At 40.0% G+C, this 17,536-nt stretch overlaps 1 protein-coding gene across 9 annotated transcripts in view; it reads left to right on the top strand.

The window, feature by feature from the left end:
* adgrb1a (adhesion G protein-coupled receptor B1a) overlaps positions 1-17,536 on the top strand; it is a 234,214-nt gene that overhangs the window by 105,484 nt on the left and 111,194 nt on the right. For 5 of the 9 annotated variants that reach the window (XM_036128777.1, XM_036128809.1, XM_036128793.1 and 2 more), the window contains exons 3-13: positions 6,895-7,053; positions 7,754-7,858; positions 11,654-11,821; positions 12,161-12,340; positions 12,514-12,678; positions 12,812-12,976; positions 13,120-13,221; positions 13,334-13,440; positions 13,934-14,128; positions 14,814-14,882; positions 17,277-17,385. In XM_036128777.1, coding sequence (XP_035984670.1) covers positions 6,895-7,053; positions 7,754-7,858; positions 11,654-11,821; positions 12,161-12,340; positions 12,514-12,678; positions 12,812-12,976; positions 13,120-13,221; positions 13,334-13,440; positions 13,934-14,128; positions 14,814-14,882; positions 17,277-17,385 — 1,524 coding nt within the window. The remainder of the gene's footprint in view (positions 1-6,894; positions 7,054-7,753; positions 7,859-11,653; positions 11,822-12,160; positions 12,341-12,513; positions 12,679-12,811; positions 12,977-13,119; positions 13,222-13,333; positions 13,441-13,933; positions 14,129-14,813; positions 14,883-17,276; positions 17,386-17,536) is intronic. The other 4 variants (XM_036128795.1, XM_036128773.1, XM_036128781.1 and 1 more) reach the window with 4 other exon arrangements.

Genomic DNA, 17,536 nt, shown 5'->3' with positions numbered 1-17,536 from the left:
TGCGATCGAAATAAATACCTTCCTCATAGTAACGTTATCTGTCTTCCGTTGTTAGGGGCGGTGGCCATTTTGGGCCGTGTTGCATGATAGGAGTTGGTGGCCATTTTGACCACATTGCATCTTGGAAAATGCAGTCTGTCAAGTCCCGAACTGGCGTAACAATTTTGTGTTGATAGACTCGCGTGAATGGATCATATAAAACAGATCCCCTGTGATCAAATAAACACTGAATAAAGTTACAGCTGAACTGTAAAGCCCTCCTGCTCACACGCTCTTGTCCAATGATGGCATGTCAAAACACTGGCCAAAACACTGAAGGAAACTTCAATGCGGTACCGCGCACGTGACGTCACCGTCTCAAGAGCAACGCCCCTTTTGCCGCTTAGGTTGGGCATACAGGAGAGAACGCATACAGGAGAGAACGCACGGATAACGGATATGACCGACTTTACAGCCGTTAAACTTTCCCAAGACGATGTCCCAGGCACACGGTTTACTGGTCGCACTGTCGAAGAACACACCAACGTTCAGCTCAAACGATGGCTTGAGTGTCGATGGCTTAAAAAGACTGGAAAACTGGCCGAGTTGATGAACGGTAAGCTTTGTTTTTTTTCCTGCGCGGCGATCATGGCAGCGTCGGCCGTTTTTTTTGTTGTTGTTTGCAATCACCGTCCAGGAATGGGTATATGTTTAATGTTTGTCTCATTTGAAATGTTTTTGAGTAAGCCTGGTAGCAGGCTATCATGTCAGCGCCTGCTACCATGATAGCCTATATGCTGTCATGGTAGCAGGCGCTACTTTATTAACATGTCGGCCACCAAAATACTCTTACCTTGACTTGATGTCGCTGGAATTGGGTCAGGATGTTCTTCGGTTGTGCCCTTTCCTCCGACAAAATGCTTGCTACATATGTACTTGAATTTGGTAACTTTTTCCGGGTTGAACTGTTGTGTAGGCCCACCGCCCCGGTCCCAGCGCACACATTTCTCCTTGGCAGTCTTGAAGAAAACATCCTTCATATGCGGCCGATCAGCGTAACTCGAGTCGCTGTTGCACGTTCCATAGCAACAATGTTTAAAAACCATGGTCTTAGATTTGGAAAAAGCAGTCGTTTACCAAGTAAAACCTAGGCTAACGCACGTCTCTTACAGCGAAACAACGGCGGCTTTCCGGAGTTTGCCCCACTGCGTACCACGTGATGTGACGTCATCGTGACGTTGTGTTTCTAAAAATAGCTCGCGCGCGGTACCCCATTAAAGCAGCCATAAAACTGTTGAAACTGGCATCTTCTTTTGCTAAATCCCATATGACAGAAAAAAACGTTTGTTTAAAATTTCCCAGCACCTAAAGAGCAATGGAAATATTTTTTAGATGCTCTGTATATGTAGCTGTGTCTGGTCAATTGATTTTATAGTCACAATACAAGCTTTTGTTTTTGGGATGGTCACATTTTTATTATACAGATTTATATGTCTTAAGCACAAAAGAGCCCCTTTTATTTCAGGTTTATTTTGTGTCAGATTTTTCCTTGGTGTTTCTTTTGGCCGCTGGGATGTTCTGTTTTTTAAGGTTCAGTGTTGATCATGAAAGAGCTCTAATATGACAATATTGTAATTTGTGAAAATCTTATATGTGCAGTTGTGGTTAAAAAATGGCTAAAATATAACATTTTAAACAAATTTTTATTTTGCGATACATTTTTCATACAAATTTGACACGTTGACATGAGATATGCCAATGCAACTTTAGGCACTATTTGGCTAAAAACATTTGTTATTCAGGGTTATTTGATCATATCGTGATATGTATCGTGTATAGCGATATAGCCCAAAGATATTGTGATATATTTTATTCATATCGCCCACCCCTAGTGAGTTCTATTTTTCATCTTGTTAAAAGGTAGGATGGATGTTTAAGAACTATGAAACAGCTGTGGCTTTAATTTTGTTGATGCTTTTCTGATAGTTAAGCAGTTAATTCATGTTGCTGAGATAACAGCACAAGTTATTGACACATGAATATTGAATCTATTTTAATTTTTATTTGTATATTTGTTCTGACTGCTGTTTGGGAAAGTGCCAGTACTGTTGTCTATTTGTATTGAAATTAGAGAAAATAAAGAGTTATATAACCTAAGCGACTTAGTCAACAGGAGAAAGGTTTTTCTTAGGATTGTTCTCATTGCTGACACATTGTTATTCCAGATGTTTGAATGATCAGAGCCCCAGTTCTGGGCCCCTCCTCTTACATGCGCCCAGGAGAGTTTGCCCCAATGTCTCCTCCTGTTGGCGGGCATGTATAAAGGGTATTCAATCACAATAAAACCAGAATCAGGAGATTAGCTGAAGCATATCTTGGAATACCAACCTTGCATGAGCTCTCCTAAAAGAAGCCTCCACACAAAAAGATCTACTTATTGATATTGCTATGAATGTCTGTTCTTTATTGTTTTCTGCAGGAATAATACACTTTGTTTTGGAATAAAAATTGTTCTTATAACTTAAGCTAAGAATGTACCAATATATATGTTCAAAGGGTCACAACAAGGACAGTTACAGAACAATACCAAGTCATGATTGTTTGTTGGCTCTAAGCTTCTGTAATTGTAGACAGAGTTTGAACAAAATACAGAAAGCAGTGGTTAATATGCAGCATGCTATAAACTAGCATACACCATACAATCACAGGGTCACTGATGGAATTCACGCCGACCACCATGCACACTCAAACTAACGCCAAAGAGTTATTTAGAGACAACTGTTAACCTAATATAGATGTCTTCAGACTGTAGGAGGGGTGAGTATCTGGAGCAGGGCCACACCTTGAGAGGTGAACTGGCAACCTTCTTGTGGGGAGGCAACAATGATAACTATGCATGGGAAAAAAAAATTTATTTGCACAGAATCACAGACATACGACGGTAGTGAAACTGTAGAGTATCCATGTTGGGATCACGTTTTCAGATGATATCATTACAACATATTTTCTTTTTTTTTACTTGCTTGGTTAAATCCAATCTGTTCAGATGATTCCACTTTGATCAAAGATAAAACAATACATATTTAATGCAATATGTTGTGAAGTGAAATACCAGTAGCACGCTTTTCATATCAAGCTGAGGCTCATTGGTTCAATGATTGAGAGCCAGGTGCTTAGCAATCGTACAAAGTTAATTTACAAGACCTTCTCATGAAACTGGAATTTTAAGACAATTTCTATCATTCTGTGTAAAATCCTATTCCACTTAATCAAAACACTTAATAAAAGTGAATTGTTTTTGAGAAGTGAATCGAATTGCATAAAATCTGTGTTGCTCTTGCAGTGTTGGCCACAAATAAAAACCCAAATCTGGTGTTAAGCTTCACACGTTCCTGAAGCCCTATAAGGCTCTGGCCTGTTAAGACCTGAAAAAAAGCTGAAATTGATCAGTTTATCTCCAAACATATATTTGATCAATTGTCAACCTCATTCTGTCAGGAGATGGAAAAAATACATGTTCGAAGAAAAATATATTCAGGCATCAAAAAGCCTATGTTTGGATTAAAATCATTGGGTCTTAAAAGGTTAACCAACATTATTGGGTCTAAATAAGAGTAATTTAATCTATTTATACAAGGTCAATAAATGTTATCATTGATCATAACTAGTTGCACAGAGTATTTTAAATGGTTAGAACAGTTATTGATTTGATACTATCTACTATATTGACAATTCATGGTATACCAGGGGGATGTTCTAGTGCAGGGGCGTCCAAGGATGGTCCATGATCCCACTTTAGGAATGGTCCAAATACGTCCCGCCAGCACAAAAAGGACAATTTGCTCTATTTTTCAGTGTTTGATGTGTTTACTGACAAATTGAAATGGAAACTGTTAAACACAAACTAAAGTATGTTTTTTTTTTCAACCAAATTTTCTTTCTTTCATCCTAATTTCATAGTAAGTAACACAAACATCTTGTGATATTTCCTCCATAGCTGACATTTGCACACCCATTCATTAAGTTTGGCTGATATATAGGTGAGGCTGTTTTCAAAGGTGGACCTTTGTCTTGTTCTTTGTATAATCCATTACTGATCTATTCTCTGAAAAGGTCTGACTACTTTGTTTTATTAAAATATAACAAATTTAGTTTTTATTCAGGAAATAAAAAGAAAAAAAAATGTTTTGCATATTATAGAAAAACAACTATTTTTTGTGGCATGCAAGTACTTTCAACCTTGTGATTTTTGCCCATGTGACAAAAGGTTTGGACACCACTGGCTTTGATGCAATTAAAAAGACAGATTGTATGCTGCGATTAAAAGTACACAAATAATTCTACAATGCTATCGATATTGAGATGCTCATAATATTTCTGAAAGAAACGGTCCCAGTCTGTCATCACTCTGTCTACATCAGTCATATTCTTAGACTTACGGTTCTGGCAAGTTGAGATGACACACTGCTGCAAATGAGTTCTGTATGTCTGTGTGTGTGTTTGTGTGTGTGTTTGTGTGTGAGTGTGTGCGTCTGCTCTGACTCTTTCCCCTGAATCAAGTGCTCTTCACAGTGGCCTCTCTCATCGCAGCCTCGCCCCTAAAGGAAATTGATTTGCGAGTAATTAAAACTGTGTGTGTCTGGATGTTGGCCAACTTCATGTTCTATTCATGCAGATTAATACATATTTGTCGTCGCCTGTGGGGGCTTACAGGCATCTGTCTGTGCCATTAAACATTTATGAGCATGCAGGACACAGGCAGGAGAGAGTCGTTCGACAGCACTTTACCCAATCCTCCTCATATCAGCACACATCTTAATGGCAAGCATTAAATCAGAATGGCCAAACAGGGAATTTGATGATGACAATGGTATTTATCACACCATGGTTTTAGAGGAAAAAATGTCCCCTCAGACACTCCTTCATTGCGAGATAAAATCAGTCTGTGATGCATATTTCATGCTGCTGCAGGTTAGTTTTCAAACTCTTCACTCACACACAGCCTTATCTTCTGTGCATCTGCTTTGATTATTACTTTAATGCCTTTTTTACAATGTGTTTATGTGTTCTTTGATAGTTTGGAAACTAGTTTTTGGACACTAGGTTGTGATGGATGGAAGCTGTATGTCCTATACTTTTCCGACATGGCTTCAGTTAGTGTGGGAATTTATAAAGGTACAGTGCTGGGTATAGATTTTTGTGAAGATGACTGAGGAATTTCAAGGCGCGGTTTAAAGCAAAATGCACACAAAGGGGTGTTGTGCATAAATATGTTTTGGTTTGGCTATGAATAAGTATTAATAAGAGGCTATGGTAATAATTACCAAAGTTAGTAATTTTAATCAGAATGACCAAGTCAGGGAACCACCTGATTTCCCAGTTTCTGTCCGTTACTGTTTCTGAGTACCTGCCTGGTGGGGTGCAGAATTAGAGAACAACAGGCGAAGGAGGGAATTTATTTAACAGCAAGCACCGTACACCTATACAGAATAAATACAAACAAGTTCTCTCCAAAATACAAAAAAATAAAAATAAAATACTTTTGTCAAAAAAACTCCTTAACTTGGTTTGTAATATTTAACTTAACTGCATAATAAAAAGGGAAAGGAATAAAGAAAACTAATAAACTCAAGTAAACAATAACATACTGTGAATCAATGTTGCCAAGTCTGCTTGTTATAAGTGACTTTGGACTTGTTTTTTTTTTTTCTACAGTATAATCTTCAAACAACACTAATGTTAGCATAGGTATTCCAACAACACTCTTTTTTTAAGTATGTATTTATCAGGACTTAGAAGATTGAAGTAATATCTCTTGTGACACTAAGTGGTCTCACATTTTTAGGAAAGGAGACTATGTTCCCACAATTGAGGGATTCACATTTCTTAAGTGTCAGAAAAGGAGGTTCTGTCTAATTGTCAAACATGGTATTAAAGAGGAGACGTGTTTTTGCTGGTTCTTCCAGGCAAAATAGATCAAGCTGAGTCAGACTAGATGGAGACTGGATGATAACATCCATTTTAAAGTCTTGTCAAAAACTCTCATTTGGATTCAGATCTTAGTTTATGTCGGACCATTCTAGCTTTCTTCGTGTCACTTTTTCATTAAAGCCAGATTTATGCAGTCCACAACTATGAGTTGTCTTTTTGTCATATTCTCTGACCTGAGCTGTGGATCTAATCCAAAGTTTCCACAGGTTCCCCGGATGCTTGTCTAGATAATGTTTCCTTGTCTGTTTAGGTGGATAGAAATGTTCTCAGTTAAATCTAAACATTCCCAGAACTTTTCTTCCTGACCTGTCTGCTGTGTTTCTTGGTTTGTTCTCTAAAGTTCTCTGACAAACCTCTGAGGCCCTCACAGCTGCATTTATAATGAGATGCACACATGCAGACACTGCTTACTGTTTAGGTAAACCATGAAAGCAGTTGATTGCATTGGATTTTATTTCAGAGTGCCAGAGAAGACGAGCCTGAACATTGATGCAAATTCAGATTTCTCTTCGTAAAAGGATGCTGAAAGCCATGTATAATTTTCTTTGCCTCTTACAAGTGACTGTCTGTAAAGCTGACTGTGTATCATTGTGAAACAACATTTGCCTATTTCCTTTTTTGGCATCAAACTGGCATCATTCTCCACCCCTTAGCCCATCTGCCATAATGAACTCTGATGTGTAGCAGTCTTTGTGCACTTTAATCTGTGCCAGTTTATTAAACTCATAATTTGGAAAATGTCAACTGTTTGTTAAGAACATAAAGGCATGTTTGATCTTTTAATGAAAAATTGTATTTAAATAAATAAATAAACTGTTGTAGAGCAAAGCTCAGCCAGCTAAGACTTATATTGGACCTAATTGTTGACAGGACTGCAGTGTTTTAGAAATGACAGTGGTGTTGTGTTTGGATTTGTGTCTGCAGGTGGTTGGAGTGTGTGGGGTCACTGGGGGCAGTGCAGCAGCGAGTGTGGGGGAGGAATCCAAACGCGAGCTCGAACCTGTCAGTCACCTCCAGAAGAGTCTTTTCTGTGTGAAGGTGTGGTGGAAGAAGGACGGCCCTGCAACTCCCAGTCCTGCTCAGGTTAGTTCATTACCCTGAGAACTCTTGTTAGATGCTGGTGTTGGATGTCCTAAAGCTATTTAGCTTTACCTTTCCTGTTCAACTACCTTGTTCATCTGTTTCTGTATCTTAACTGTGTGATTCAGCATTTTGACTTAAAGAGTGCATGTTGGAAAGGGGACTTTGATCGATGAAAAAAAAGAAGAAAAACTGCATGGTCAACCTTTTTATGGCCAAGAATGCAAGGATTCAACTATTTCAAAATCTTAAAACCCTTAAAGGGTGACTCAGGCAGCGAACATCTGAGTGCTTTCTTTTGAGTAGCTATTTACCAAGACGTATTAGGGCTTTCATTGAAATGTTTGACAGCTTAAAGCTTCTTTCATCTGTGCAGAACGATTGATGCATTTCTGTTTTTCACAGCAACCAGTCATTGCTGCTGCTGTGATGGGTTTAAGTGTATTTCTGTACTTAGTCACACCATCAGAGGCACTTGAAGACTCTGATGAATGGCATTATACAACAACTGAAAAAAATTGTCAGCACACAGGAACAGCACATGAACACCAACAGCACAACACAAGTCCCAAGTTTGGCTGATGCTGTTCTGGGTGACCAATCACGTCACGGTTGTGTCCCAAATATAAGCCGTTGATGAAGGAGCTCTGGTTGCTAACCCCGCCCCTCCTCCCCCTCCTGGCATTGCCTCATCCTCCTTTAGGCAAAGGTCGCCATCTCTCTCGCAGCCAGTCTCTCCGTTCGGTGGACAGCCGCAAGCGTGATGACACAGACAAGCCCCGCAGCGGACAGCAGAGTCCTCAAACAGGTAAGACAACGGGACGCAGAGGGATCCCATGCATCAGTCACTGTGGCAGCTTGGGTGACCAGTTTACTTCCACATACAGCTGTGACACACTTATAATACACACATCTATCAAAATCTCCCACAGCAGTGCCTTGTCCACAGTGGACTACTTCCAACATGGACCCTGACTGAATATTGTGGAACTGAATTAAATGAGAGCTTTTAACAGAACACTGTGTATTGTCTGTGAAATATGAAATCAGAGTCCCACCTCTCTGGTAAAGTGATGTTGCACCAAAGTCAAAAGATGCATTTCAAGGAATAGCTCAACAAATTGGAATGTCTTTTGTTTTAGCTTCATTCTATGATTCAAACAGAAGATATCATTCATATATCAGTGCTTTATGTAGACACGAGCGGAACATAGATGCAATTCTTTACTGTCCATTAAATATACAGAATATATAAATTGTTCTTTGGTATCTAAAAAAAAACTCACACAAATAAACCCTAAGATGCACAAACGACTCACATGCTTATTCCCATCCATATGCGTATGCATCCAGACACAGATCCATTCAAATGTAAACAGCATTCAAAAATCCAACAGCTACTGTACAGAACCTCAAACAAAAAGGTCCAAACTGTTAGAGTAGTGAACAAAGACATTCACCTCGAAAGATGATTTTTTTTTAGTAATCACCCTTCCAGTATCATGGCCTTATCAGGTCTGTCATGTAAAGGCATTACGTTTGACCTCTATGTATCAAGTTCTCTACGATCTCTGGTCAGCTTTGCTTCTACGTTTTCTTATGTTTAGTGTGACCACTACCTCCATCATTTTAACCCTTTAAGCCCAGAGGGTTTCAGGGGCAATTTTCGCCTGGAATCAAATATGTGATTTAAATCAAGTACAGCTCCAAAGTCATAAAGTGTAAATGTTAGTTTTTGGATGACTCAAAGGCATTAAAGAATATTTTTCAGGTGCAACCACTATTGCAAATGTCACCATGTCTGATTTATAGGTGATTAAACAAAAAAAAAAGAAAAAAATTGCCTAAATTTTATCCCAAATGAACCCTACAAACACCATAAATACCGCTTTGAAAATATACTGCAACAAATCTGGACTGAATCAGTTGAAGTATATTTGTTCGATCAAAGGTTTTAGTGGGCAGTGTGCCAGGTGGACTGGTGATTTTGGCACAGTTGTGCCAAAATGGGCCAAAACTGCACCAAATGTGTTTTTCTCCCCCATAAAAGGGAATCTGGTCTGATAAAAGTGCAGATTTCCATTGTATACTTTTGTCTCTAAACAGAGGTCTTTTATTGAAAACAAGAATTATTAATCCCAAACTGTCTTGAAATGTACAAACAATTTAATTGGAGGTACAAGTGGCTCAGTGTCAGGGTCACCTGGACTGTGCAACATGTCCTCATTGTCATCAGGTAGAGGTGTAGTCTGACTAACCTGCTTTGAAGCTATTTTCCCTATTTTTGTTGGTCTGAATGAGCTGTTGCTTTGTTGTGGGGCAGATGGAACCTTGCACTTCCCAGGTCTTCAGGCTGACCGTAGCTGCCTGGAAGGTGGCAGGTGGCTGATACGACTAATCTTCTTCATCATAATCACTGCTGAAGAATACATTTACTAAAGATTAAGTTGTCTGACACTGACTTATAATGATCATAGGATCTCATTGCAAAGTTTTCTTATTACAAGATCAGCGTTGTGTCCTACTGTATTCATGTGCCCTCTTTCTGAAATAGCAGACACGTAATGTAAAGATGCTGGAAATAAAAAAAGTTACAGTACAACTTACCCATGAACCGGGTCTTTCAGAAGCATTTCCTCAGCTTATTCCACTTCAACAGTGGCAATAGTAATAGGTGACGATTATCAAAAAAGTACACCTTATTAGAACTTTATCCTTTCAACATTATTTACCTGCACAGTTTAAGTTGTGTTTAGACAGATTCTAAGCCTAATGGTCTGTTATTGATTAGATAGTTGTTATAAGTTATTAAAGATCCACACACATAGCAACACAGGATGCTGGACAATTGTCTTAATAAAAAAGGTACTCTAGCCCCAGAGGTTGTGTTAACTTAATATCTTCCGTTTTATACCAGAATATAGTATATATTTTTAAACGCTGATGGAAAATTCTGAAGGCCATCTGTCATTTTGACAGATTGTTGTTCACAGCCCAGACCACTTGGTGGCGAATTAGCATATTAATTAGCTGTTTTTGAGGTGACTAAGTTAATCCAAAAAAATTCCCATCAGAGCATCTGAGCATCATCTGGCCTGGATACTGCACTGAATTCATCTACCTATCTGGGAACTGATGTGTTGAAGAACTATGGACAGAAGGCTTAGCAGTCTGTACCAGTCTGAGACAAAGACGGGTCACAGACTAGTGCAGGAAACCCCTTGTCCGGAGAGTCTTGCCGACATTTGATCAGTTCAACTGCAGAAACTTTGGCTGAAGGCACTTGTATACAGCAAACAGAACAACAAAAAATACAGCCATGAGAAATCTGTTGCCCGAGGCAAAAGTCTAAAACCTCAGGACAATAGACTCTGCAGCAATCCAATCGAGACATTTGATTACGCCACAGCAGGTGATCTGTTCATATTTTAAGTGCAACAATTTAATTTCACAGTTGATATTTAGTTACTGAGAGTGTAACTACAGTCAGTGATTTTTATCCCAGAGGAGAAAAATTGACATGTATTAATCTGATAGATGTGGATTCTCTTTCCAGCTTGTTCAGATGGAGTATTAGTTGAAATTATTTAAAATAAATGAAATTAAATGTGTAATTATGATTATCAAAAAATAGACAAAAAATTATGACAGAAAGGTTTAGCACAACCGCAGACAGGTCACGGAGAAAACATAGAGTTTAACAACATGTTTCCAAAATTGCTGAGCTATTCCTCTTTGCTCGTCACTGTGAGCAGTTTTGAGATCACGTTTGGAAATTCACTGTATTTGCCTAAAAAGGGGTTCAGCCCTAATTCAAGACAAATTCAGTCTAAGTTGGTGAAGTATAAACCTATTGCTACCTGACAATTATGGAGTTTAAACAATGCTAAAGAGATTTTGACTTTGAATGAGGCATCACTTTGATGTGCTTATTAGCTCCCCACCTCCTGTTACTATTCCTTTTCTCCCAACCCATCTGAGACTGCCCAGTTTTCTCTAATTGGTTCAATGACCCATCTAATTGGCAGTCTCAGCCTGTAAAAGTATGAATGACATATCCTAAGGCAATGGCATTTACTTTTACACCGAGTCAATGCAAAGGATATGACTTTTGAGCCTGACAGATAAAGAACAAGCAGATCCAATGCTGGGGTCCATTTCAGGGGTCGCTTGCCTGAGGAGAGCAATGTGTGAATTTGGACAAAGGAGGTTAGCCTTTATCTGTTGTCGCAAGGCAGGATAGTGTTTACAGTGTCACTTGTACGCCCTTAAACAACTCCTTGCCTTGTCCTTTAGAATGATTAGCTGTGATGTTTGGAAGACTGATCCTCTTAATGGACAGTGGGTTTAATCCGCCAGGAAAAACCTCATCTGTCAGCCATAGAGCCAAAAAAAATACTTAATTCATTATTTCTGAAATTCAAGGCGTTTGACAAAAGCAGCCCCTGAAATGTGGCACAAATATACTTTACCTTTTGATACCATGGCCCCTCTTTTTTTGGCCCCACAGGCTGCATCCTGCATGATAATTTGTCATGGCCCTCTCCTTCTCTTCCTTCTCCTCCCAATCCTTCCATCCTTTACCCACCTCCATCTTCCTCAGTAGACTCAACTTCAGGTGAGGAGTGGTCAGCGTGGAGTGTGTGTTCTGCCACCTGCGGGGAAGGCTGGCAGAGTCGCACTCGTTTCTGTGTGTCCTCCTCCTACAGCACCCAGTGTAGTGGGCCACTGCGAGAGCAGAGACCTTGCAATAACTCAGCCGTTTGTCCAGGTAAGTCCCCCCACCCCCACCCCCACCCCCACCCACCACCAACCCCCAGTGGCTACCCGCTCCTGTCTCCTTCTGGTGCTTAGCCCTTTCCCTGACCTTGCATTACCCACCGAAAACCCTCCTGATGCCGCTCTAAAAGCAGATAAGGTTTCAAGGTGTTTTCACACAGGGACAGAGACAGCAGGGGAAGGTCCGATAAACAACATCTAATTTCCTGGGTGTTCTCCAAAAACAACCCCATAGCAGAGTAACAGATGGGTCACCTGTTTCTGTGAAGTTCTGCTATTTTGTCGCAGTTTGTAAAAGGGGCACATATCTGTCTTCTGAATCACACCATAGCTGCTCTGATTGCAGTTCATGGCACATGGGATGAGTGGTCACCGTGGAGTTTGTGTTCGTCCACCTGTGGCCGAGGTTATAGGTCCCGAACACGAACCTGTACTCCCCCGCAGTTTGGGGGAGATCCTTGCGACGGACCGGAGAAACAGACCAAATTCTGCAACATAGCTGTCTGTCCAGGTATGCATGACACGTCAACAATCAATCTGATACTGCCTGTTTTCAACCTGAATGGATGGATAACCTTAGATCACCAGAACATTTTCTCAGCTTGTTATTCACCTCACCTTACAAACAGCTTGGTTGATGACATTGTTTGTCCTTGATGTTGCTGTGGCCTTGCCGGCTGTCAGTGGATGGCGTCTGGAATGAGTGGTCCAGCTGGAGCTCCTGCTCAGCTACATGTTCCAATGGGACCATGAAAAGAACCAGGGAGTGTAACGGTCCCTCATATGGAGGCTCGGAGTGTAGGGGAGACTGGATGGAGACTTTTGACTGCTTCCTAGGGGATTGTCCAGGTATGGGAATTTGTAGCACACTGTTACTGGTTCTTCTGTCAACAAACAACAACATTTTTGTTCTTTTTGAAATGTATATCCCTTCTTCAATTATTCAAACAACCTCTCATCCATGTTGTATTTATTATGTTAGTGGATGGAAAGTGGCAGCCTTGGTCCTTGTGGTCAGGCTGCTCGAAAACATGCGGAGGAGGGAGTCAGCAGAGGAACAGGAATTGCTTTGGGCCCTTTTTCGGAGGACAGCCTTGTCCTGGAGAGCCAGAAGAAATCCGTCACTGCAGTGAAAAGAAATGCCCAGGTGAGTGAATGGCAACCTAATTTCCTTTATAGCATCTGTATCTGAGACGGGCATGGTGTTGTAAAGTTATTTAATCCCTACCTTTACTTTGTGTTACTGATAGTTTCCTTCAGCTTTCTGTTGTACATTTGTGTCATGAATAGAGCCTCATGAGATATGTGGTGAGGACAATTTCTCTAACGTTGTCTGGAAGATGACTCCTGCTGGGGATACAGCCGCAGTACGTTGTCCTCCCAATGCCATGGGTGAGCCTCCATTCTTCATGCATTCACAGAAGGTTCTATTTATGGTGTTTGTAGGTTTAAAGATACTTTATGAGTCCTCAGTGCTCAGATGAGCATTTGTGTCCCCATACAGGGCTCATCCTGCGCCGCTGCTCCTTGGATGAGGAGGGCATTGCCTACTGGGAAAATCCTACTTATATGAAATGCGTTTCCAATGACTATCGCAGTATACAAACTTTAGTAAGCAGTAATGTTATTCTTATGCAAAGCCATTTTGTATGTTTTGGGGAGGTTGTATTAGGTAATAGTACATCCACATCGAGATATATCAGTACAAGACCCTGAGTTCTTCAGAGAAAGATATTTTTTGGGAAAACTAAGAATCAGCATTTTTTTTAATTTCACTTGTTTTTGCAAACAGATTTACTTTTTTATTAATTTTTTTACAAATGGAGAAAACTTCTGCAAATTATGAATTTTGTTTTAACACCAAAAATGCATTGAAATGTTCCCTTTATTTCTTTTTTCACAATCATAAAAATATGTAATACATTTCAACCTTTGTTTAAAGTCTGCATAGTGTAGAATCATTCAGGACCAATTTGATTGGTTTAAGATTTGGTTCCACATGACTGCATGACTCGTAGGTCGTACTGATCAATAACTCTAGAGAAGGCAGGAGATTCCCCAGAAACAAAATAACAGAGAAACTAACAGAAACTTTCTCTATCAGACTCGGGAACATTTATCCAAAGCACAGCGTGGCCTTGTGGGAGACGGAGTTTCGGAAGTGATGACCAAGCTGAGGGTTACATCCAGTGATGGAACAAGTTATAGTGGTGATCTGTTGGCCATCTTGGATGTACTGAAGAACATGACGGAGATCTTCAGAAGAGCCTACTACAGCCCCACCAGTGCAGACATGAGGGTAATTCCAATATGGTCTTACAATGTGGTTTATTCTTTTTTTGTGGGTGGGGGTTAAAGGTATAGAGTTATAATACAATTTAGAGCCATTTTTGCTGTATGGGCTCATTCTACCTTTTTAAATATGTTTTCTGTACATCTCAGGCATTTGGGGAGCTAGTTCCAGAGCTGAGAAAAATATATGTTTCGTTCTAGTTTGAGGAAGACTGAGTAAATATGTCAGATGGCCTGAGAGGTGTGGCTGGGTTGTGCTTGGCAAGTGCCGGTTTTTAAATTAGCCTTGAAGAACCTCATGTGTCATCTTTGTTTTCCTACATTTCAAAAAGTTGTTTCAGTCTTCCAGGCAAGGCATGGACAAGTTTACCACAATGAAAGAAAACTTCAGCCACTTTTTCAGTCTTTCTGTGTGTTATTATCACCCAAGTAAGACTAGATGTAATAGGATTTGATGCATGTTGTAAAATACTGGAAGAAAATACAAAAGTAACTTTTCTGGGGGAAGATGTAGCAAAGAAAATCTGCAATTCTTTACCGCAGTTCACTGGAAGACACTAAGCTCCACATTTCTCCTAAATTGTCTTTTTAAATGCCAACCAATGGCAATGTAGTGGGACAAAAAATGTAACTATAAAAAGCCTAACATAGCGATCCTAGGGATTAAAAAATGTAGCATTTTTGTTTTGCAGAACTTTGTGCAGTCTGTAAGCAATCTGTTGATGGAAGAGAACCGGGACAGATGGGAGGAAGCACAACTGGTGAGTACCACCCTCTTTCTAAAACAGTTCTGCATTGTTTGTAATTTCCTTCCCCCGTTGAACTTCGTGTTCAGTAATGACAACCCTGAAGCTGATGAGTGAAACAATGTCACAACAGCCCACCTGTGTCTTTTCAGACAGACAGTGGTTAGGAGAAAGGACAGACAAGAAGATAGAAATAGCTACAGCTAATGAGGAACTGAGTCAAGGCAAGCGCCCACTCTTCCATCTGCTGCATCCATCCGTATATAGGTGGCTGTGCCAGTGCTGTCACCATGCAGGTGGAGGAGAAGCGCTACATAAACCAGCTGGGCTTCTTAAAGCTCTTAATGAATCCGTTTTTTTTTTTTCTAAAGCAGAAATAAACCAAAGAATCCAGTATAATTAATATTTATCCCAATTGAGACAGAAAAAGGGTTGTTAGATAATACTTAGATAATGTTCCTTTGAGGAACACATACATATTTGATATGATCTATGAATCTTAATTCTGGGGGAAGATAAAATGTATTGCAGTTCAGGACAACGCACATAAAAGCGTTTTAGGCAGCAACCACAGACAGCTCATCAAAAGATGGAATAGAACTTATAGTTATAGACAGATAACTGATTTATTTTTTTATATGGTACTGAAAAATATTTAATCCAGGGGAGAACCCCCCCCCCCCCCCTTCCCCCCACTCTTTTAATGCCGCTCTGGGCAACCGTCCACATGGCACATAACACAAACAGCCAATGTCAGCCCAGGTAGGGTTATGAAATGATGAAACAGTACAGCTGAAATTGTTCTGTCAATCTAATTAGCAGACTAATTGCTGTAAGATGGGCAGATGTCGTTTAAATAATTGCTTTCTTGTGTTAGCAATTGTTACTTGCCAAAAAACAGAATAGCCATCATCCCTTGCATCAAAATACCCTCACTTACCAGGCAATTACTGAGAAGAATGTTGCACTTGAGAAAAAAGGTTTTCCTTTTCTCTGGGAACTTAGTGAGTGGTTCAGCTGCAATGAAGAAGGCTTTGTGTCACCTTTGAGGGTCCAACAAGTGCTAGCATTGTCTTTTACTGAAAGGTAAAAGACATTGCTTTGTTTGCCATCATTGCAGAAATGGCCAACACTATCAGACCAATGTCTTAGAAATGATAGCAGGCTATATTGCAGGATGGACAGGGGAATGATGGTCATTCTCTGTGACAAATCCTTTTTCTTCTGAATGCTTGAAACATGTGGACAAAAATTCATAGAAATAGTAAGTCACCCTGATACAATCCATGTGTGGAGTTATTACTTGTCCAATTGAGAGGGCCCCTCACAAATCTGCCCAACAACACATGCATGAAGATACAGATTGAGATCTAAACATCCTTATAGAGTAACTTATTAACAATAAAAGAACCATTTGATGATGATCTGCTGTATAGAGTGCACTGTTACAAGGCAAAAGTGAGACAGACACTGTCTAAATGATAAGAACATGGAAATTATGGATCCATGACTGTAAAAGCCTTACCCCACTGAAAATGCATGGTTGGTTTTTAATGACTAGGTGGACAAAATCAAAAGAATCAGTAAAGAATTGGCTCTAAAGGACGCGCTGGTGGCGCAGCATGTAGCGAGACCCATGTACGGAGGCCTTAGTCCTCGACGCGAAAGGACCTGCGGTCCTTTGCTGCATGTCTCTTCCCCTCTTCCACCCCCATTCCTGTCAGCCTACTGTGTTAAAAAGCGAGCCACTAGAGCCGCAAAAAAAAAAAAAAAAGGGCCTAAAAGTTATGCTATGCATGTCAATGCTAAGTTATTCAGACGTCCCTGATTTCCAGGGACAGTTTCCGCTTTGGTTGGACGAAATGTCCCCCCCAATGTTTTTTTGGGGGGGTTCGGAAATCTGGTCAACATAGTCAGCACTAAATGAGGAATTAGTCAGTCATTTCTGCGGATATTTACTCTTCACATCAAGTTTTATCAATATAAAGCCTGTTAAGTATGTGACACATTTAATAGTCTTTTTTAGTAAAAATTAGAAACCTGTATAAAATTCATGATTTTCTTACAAAATTAATCAAGTTTAGCTCTGTAGCATCAGTAGGGAAAATAACTAAAGGGGAAAGAATTATTGGGGTTTAAATGGATGCTGCGAAAACGTTTTGGTGAATTTGATGGTTCTTTTTAAAATTGTGTTGCTAATTGAGCACTGGCAGCGCTGCCTTTCATGCAAAAACATTGTAAAATGATTTCACATTGTACAAAGGTGAAACTGGTCACAGTTGGGTGTAAGACAAGACACACTGTGGTTCTCAGTCAACAAGCAACAGTGGGACATTGTTTGCCTTTAGTCTGTGTGTCAAAAAGAAAGTGTTTTTCTTTCAACCAACTCTCATGTCTCTGTGTTCTCAGCTGGGGCCCAACATCAAAGAGCTGTTCCGTCTCGTGGAGGACTTTGTGGATGTCATTGGCTTAAGGATGAAAGACTTCCACGACATGTATGAAGTCACCGATAACCTAGGTCAGCTTTATCTTCATGCAGGATATCTGTGTTTTTATCAAATACCTTCACTTTTTGCTGCTTTTCGTTCACTAAAAACAGAGATCTGTTGGGAAAATGTCAGCTGACCACCCAGTGTTTATACTGAGCCTTCCTTTGCTATCAGGCTGAA

Source organism: Fundulus heteroclitus, chromosome 3, assembly GCF_011125445.2.
Source record: "Fundulus heteroclitus isolate FHET01 chromosome 3, MU-UCD_Fhet_4.1, whole genome shotgun sequence".
In the NCBI taxonomy this organism is placed as follows: domain Eukaryota; kingdom Metazoa; phylum Chordata; class Actinopteri; order Cyprinodontiformes; family Fundulidae; genus Fundulus; species Fundulus heteroclitus.
Note: the sequence above shows the minus strand (reverse complement) of the source record. Positions and strands in the feature narration are given on the sequence as shown.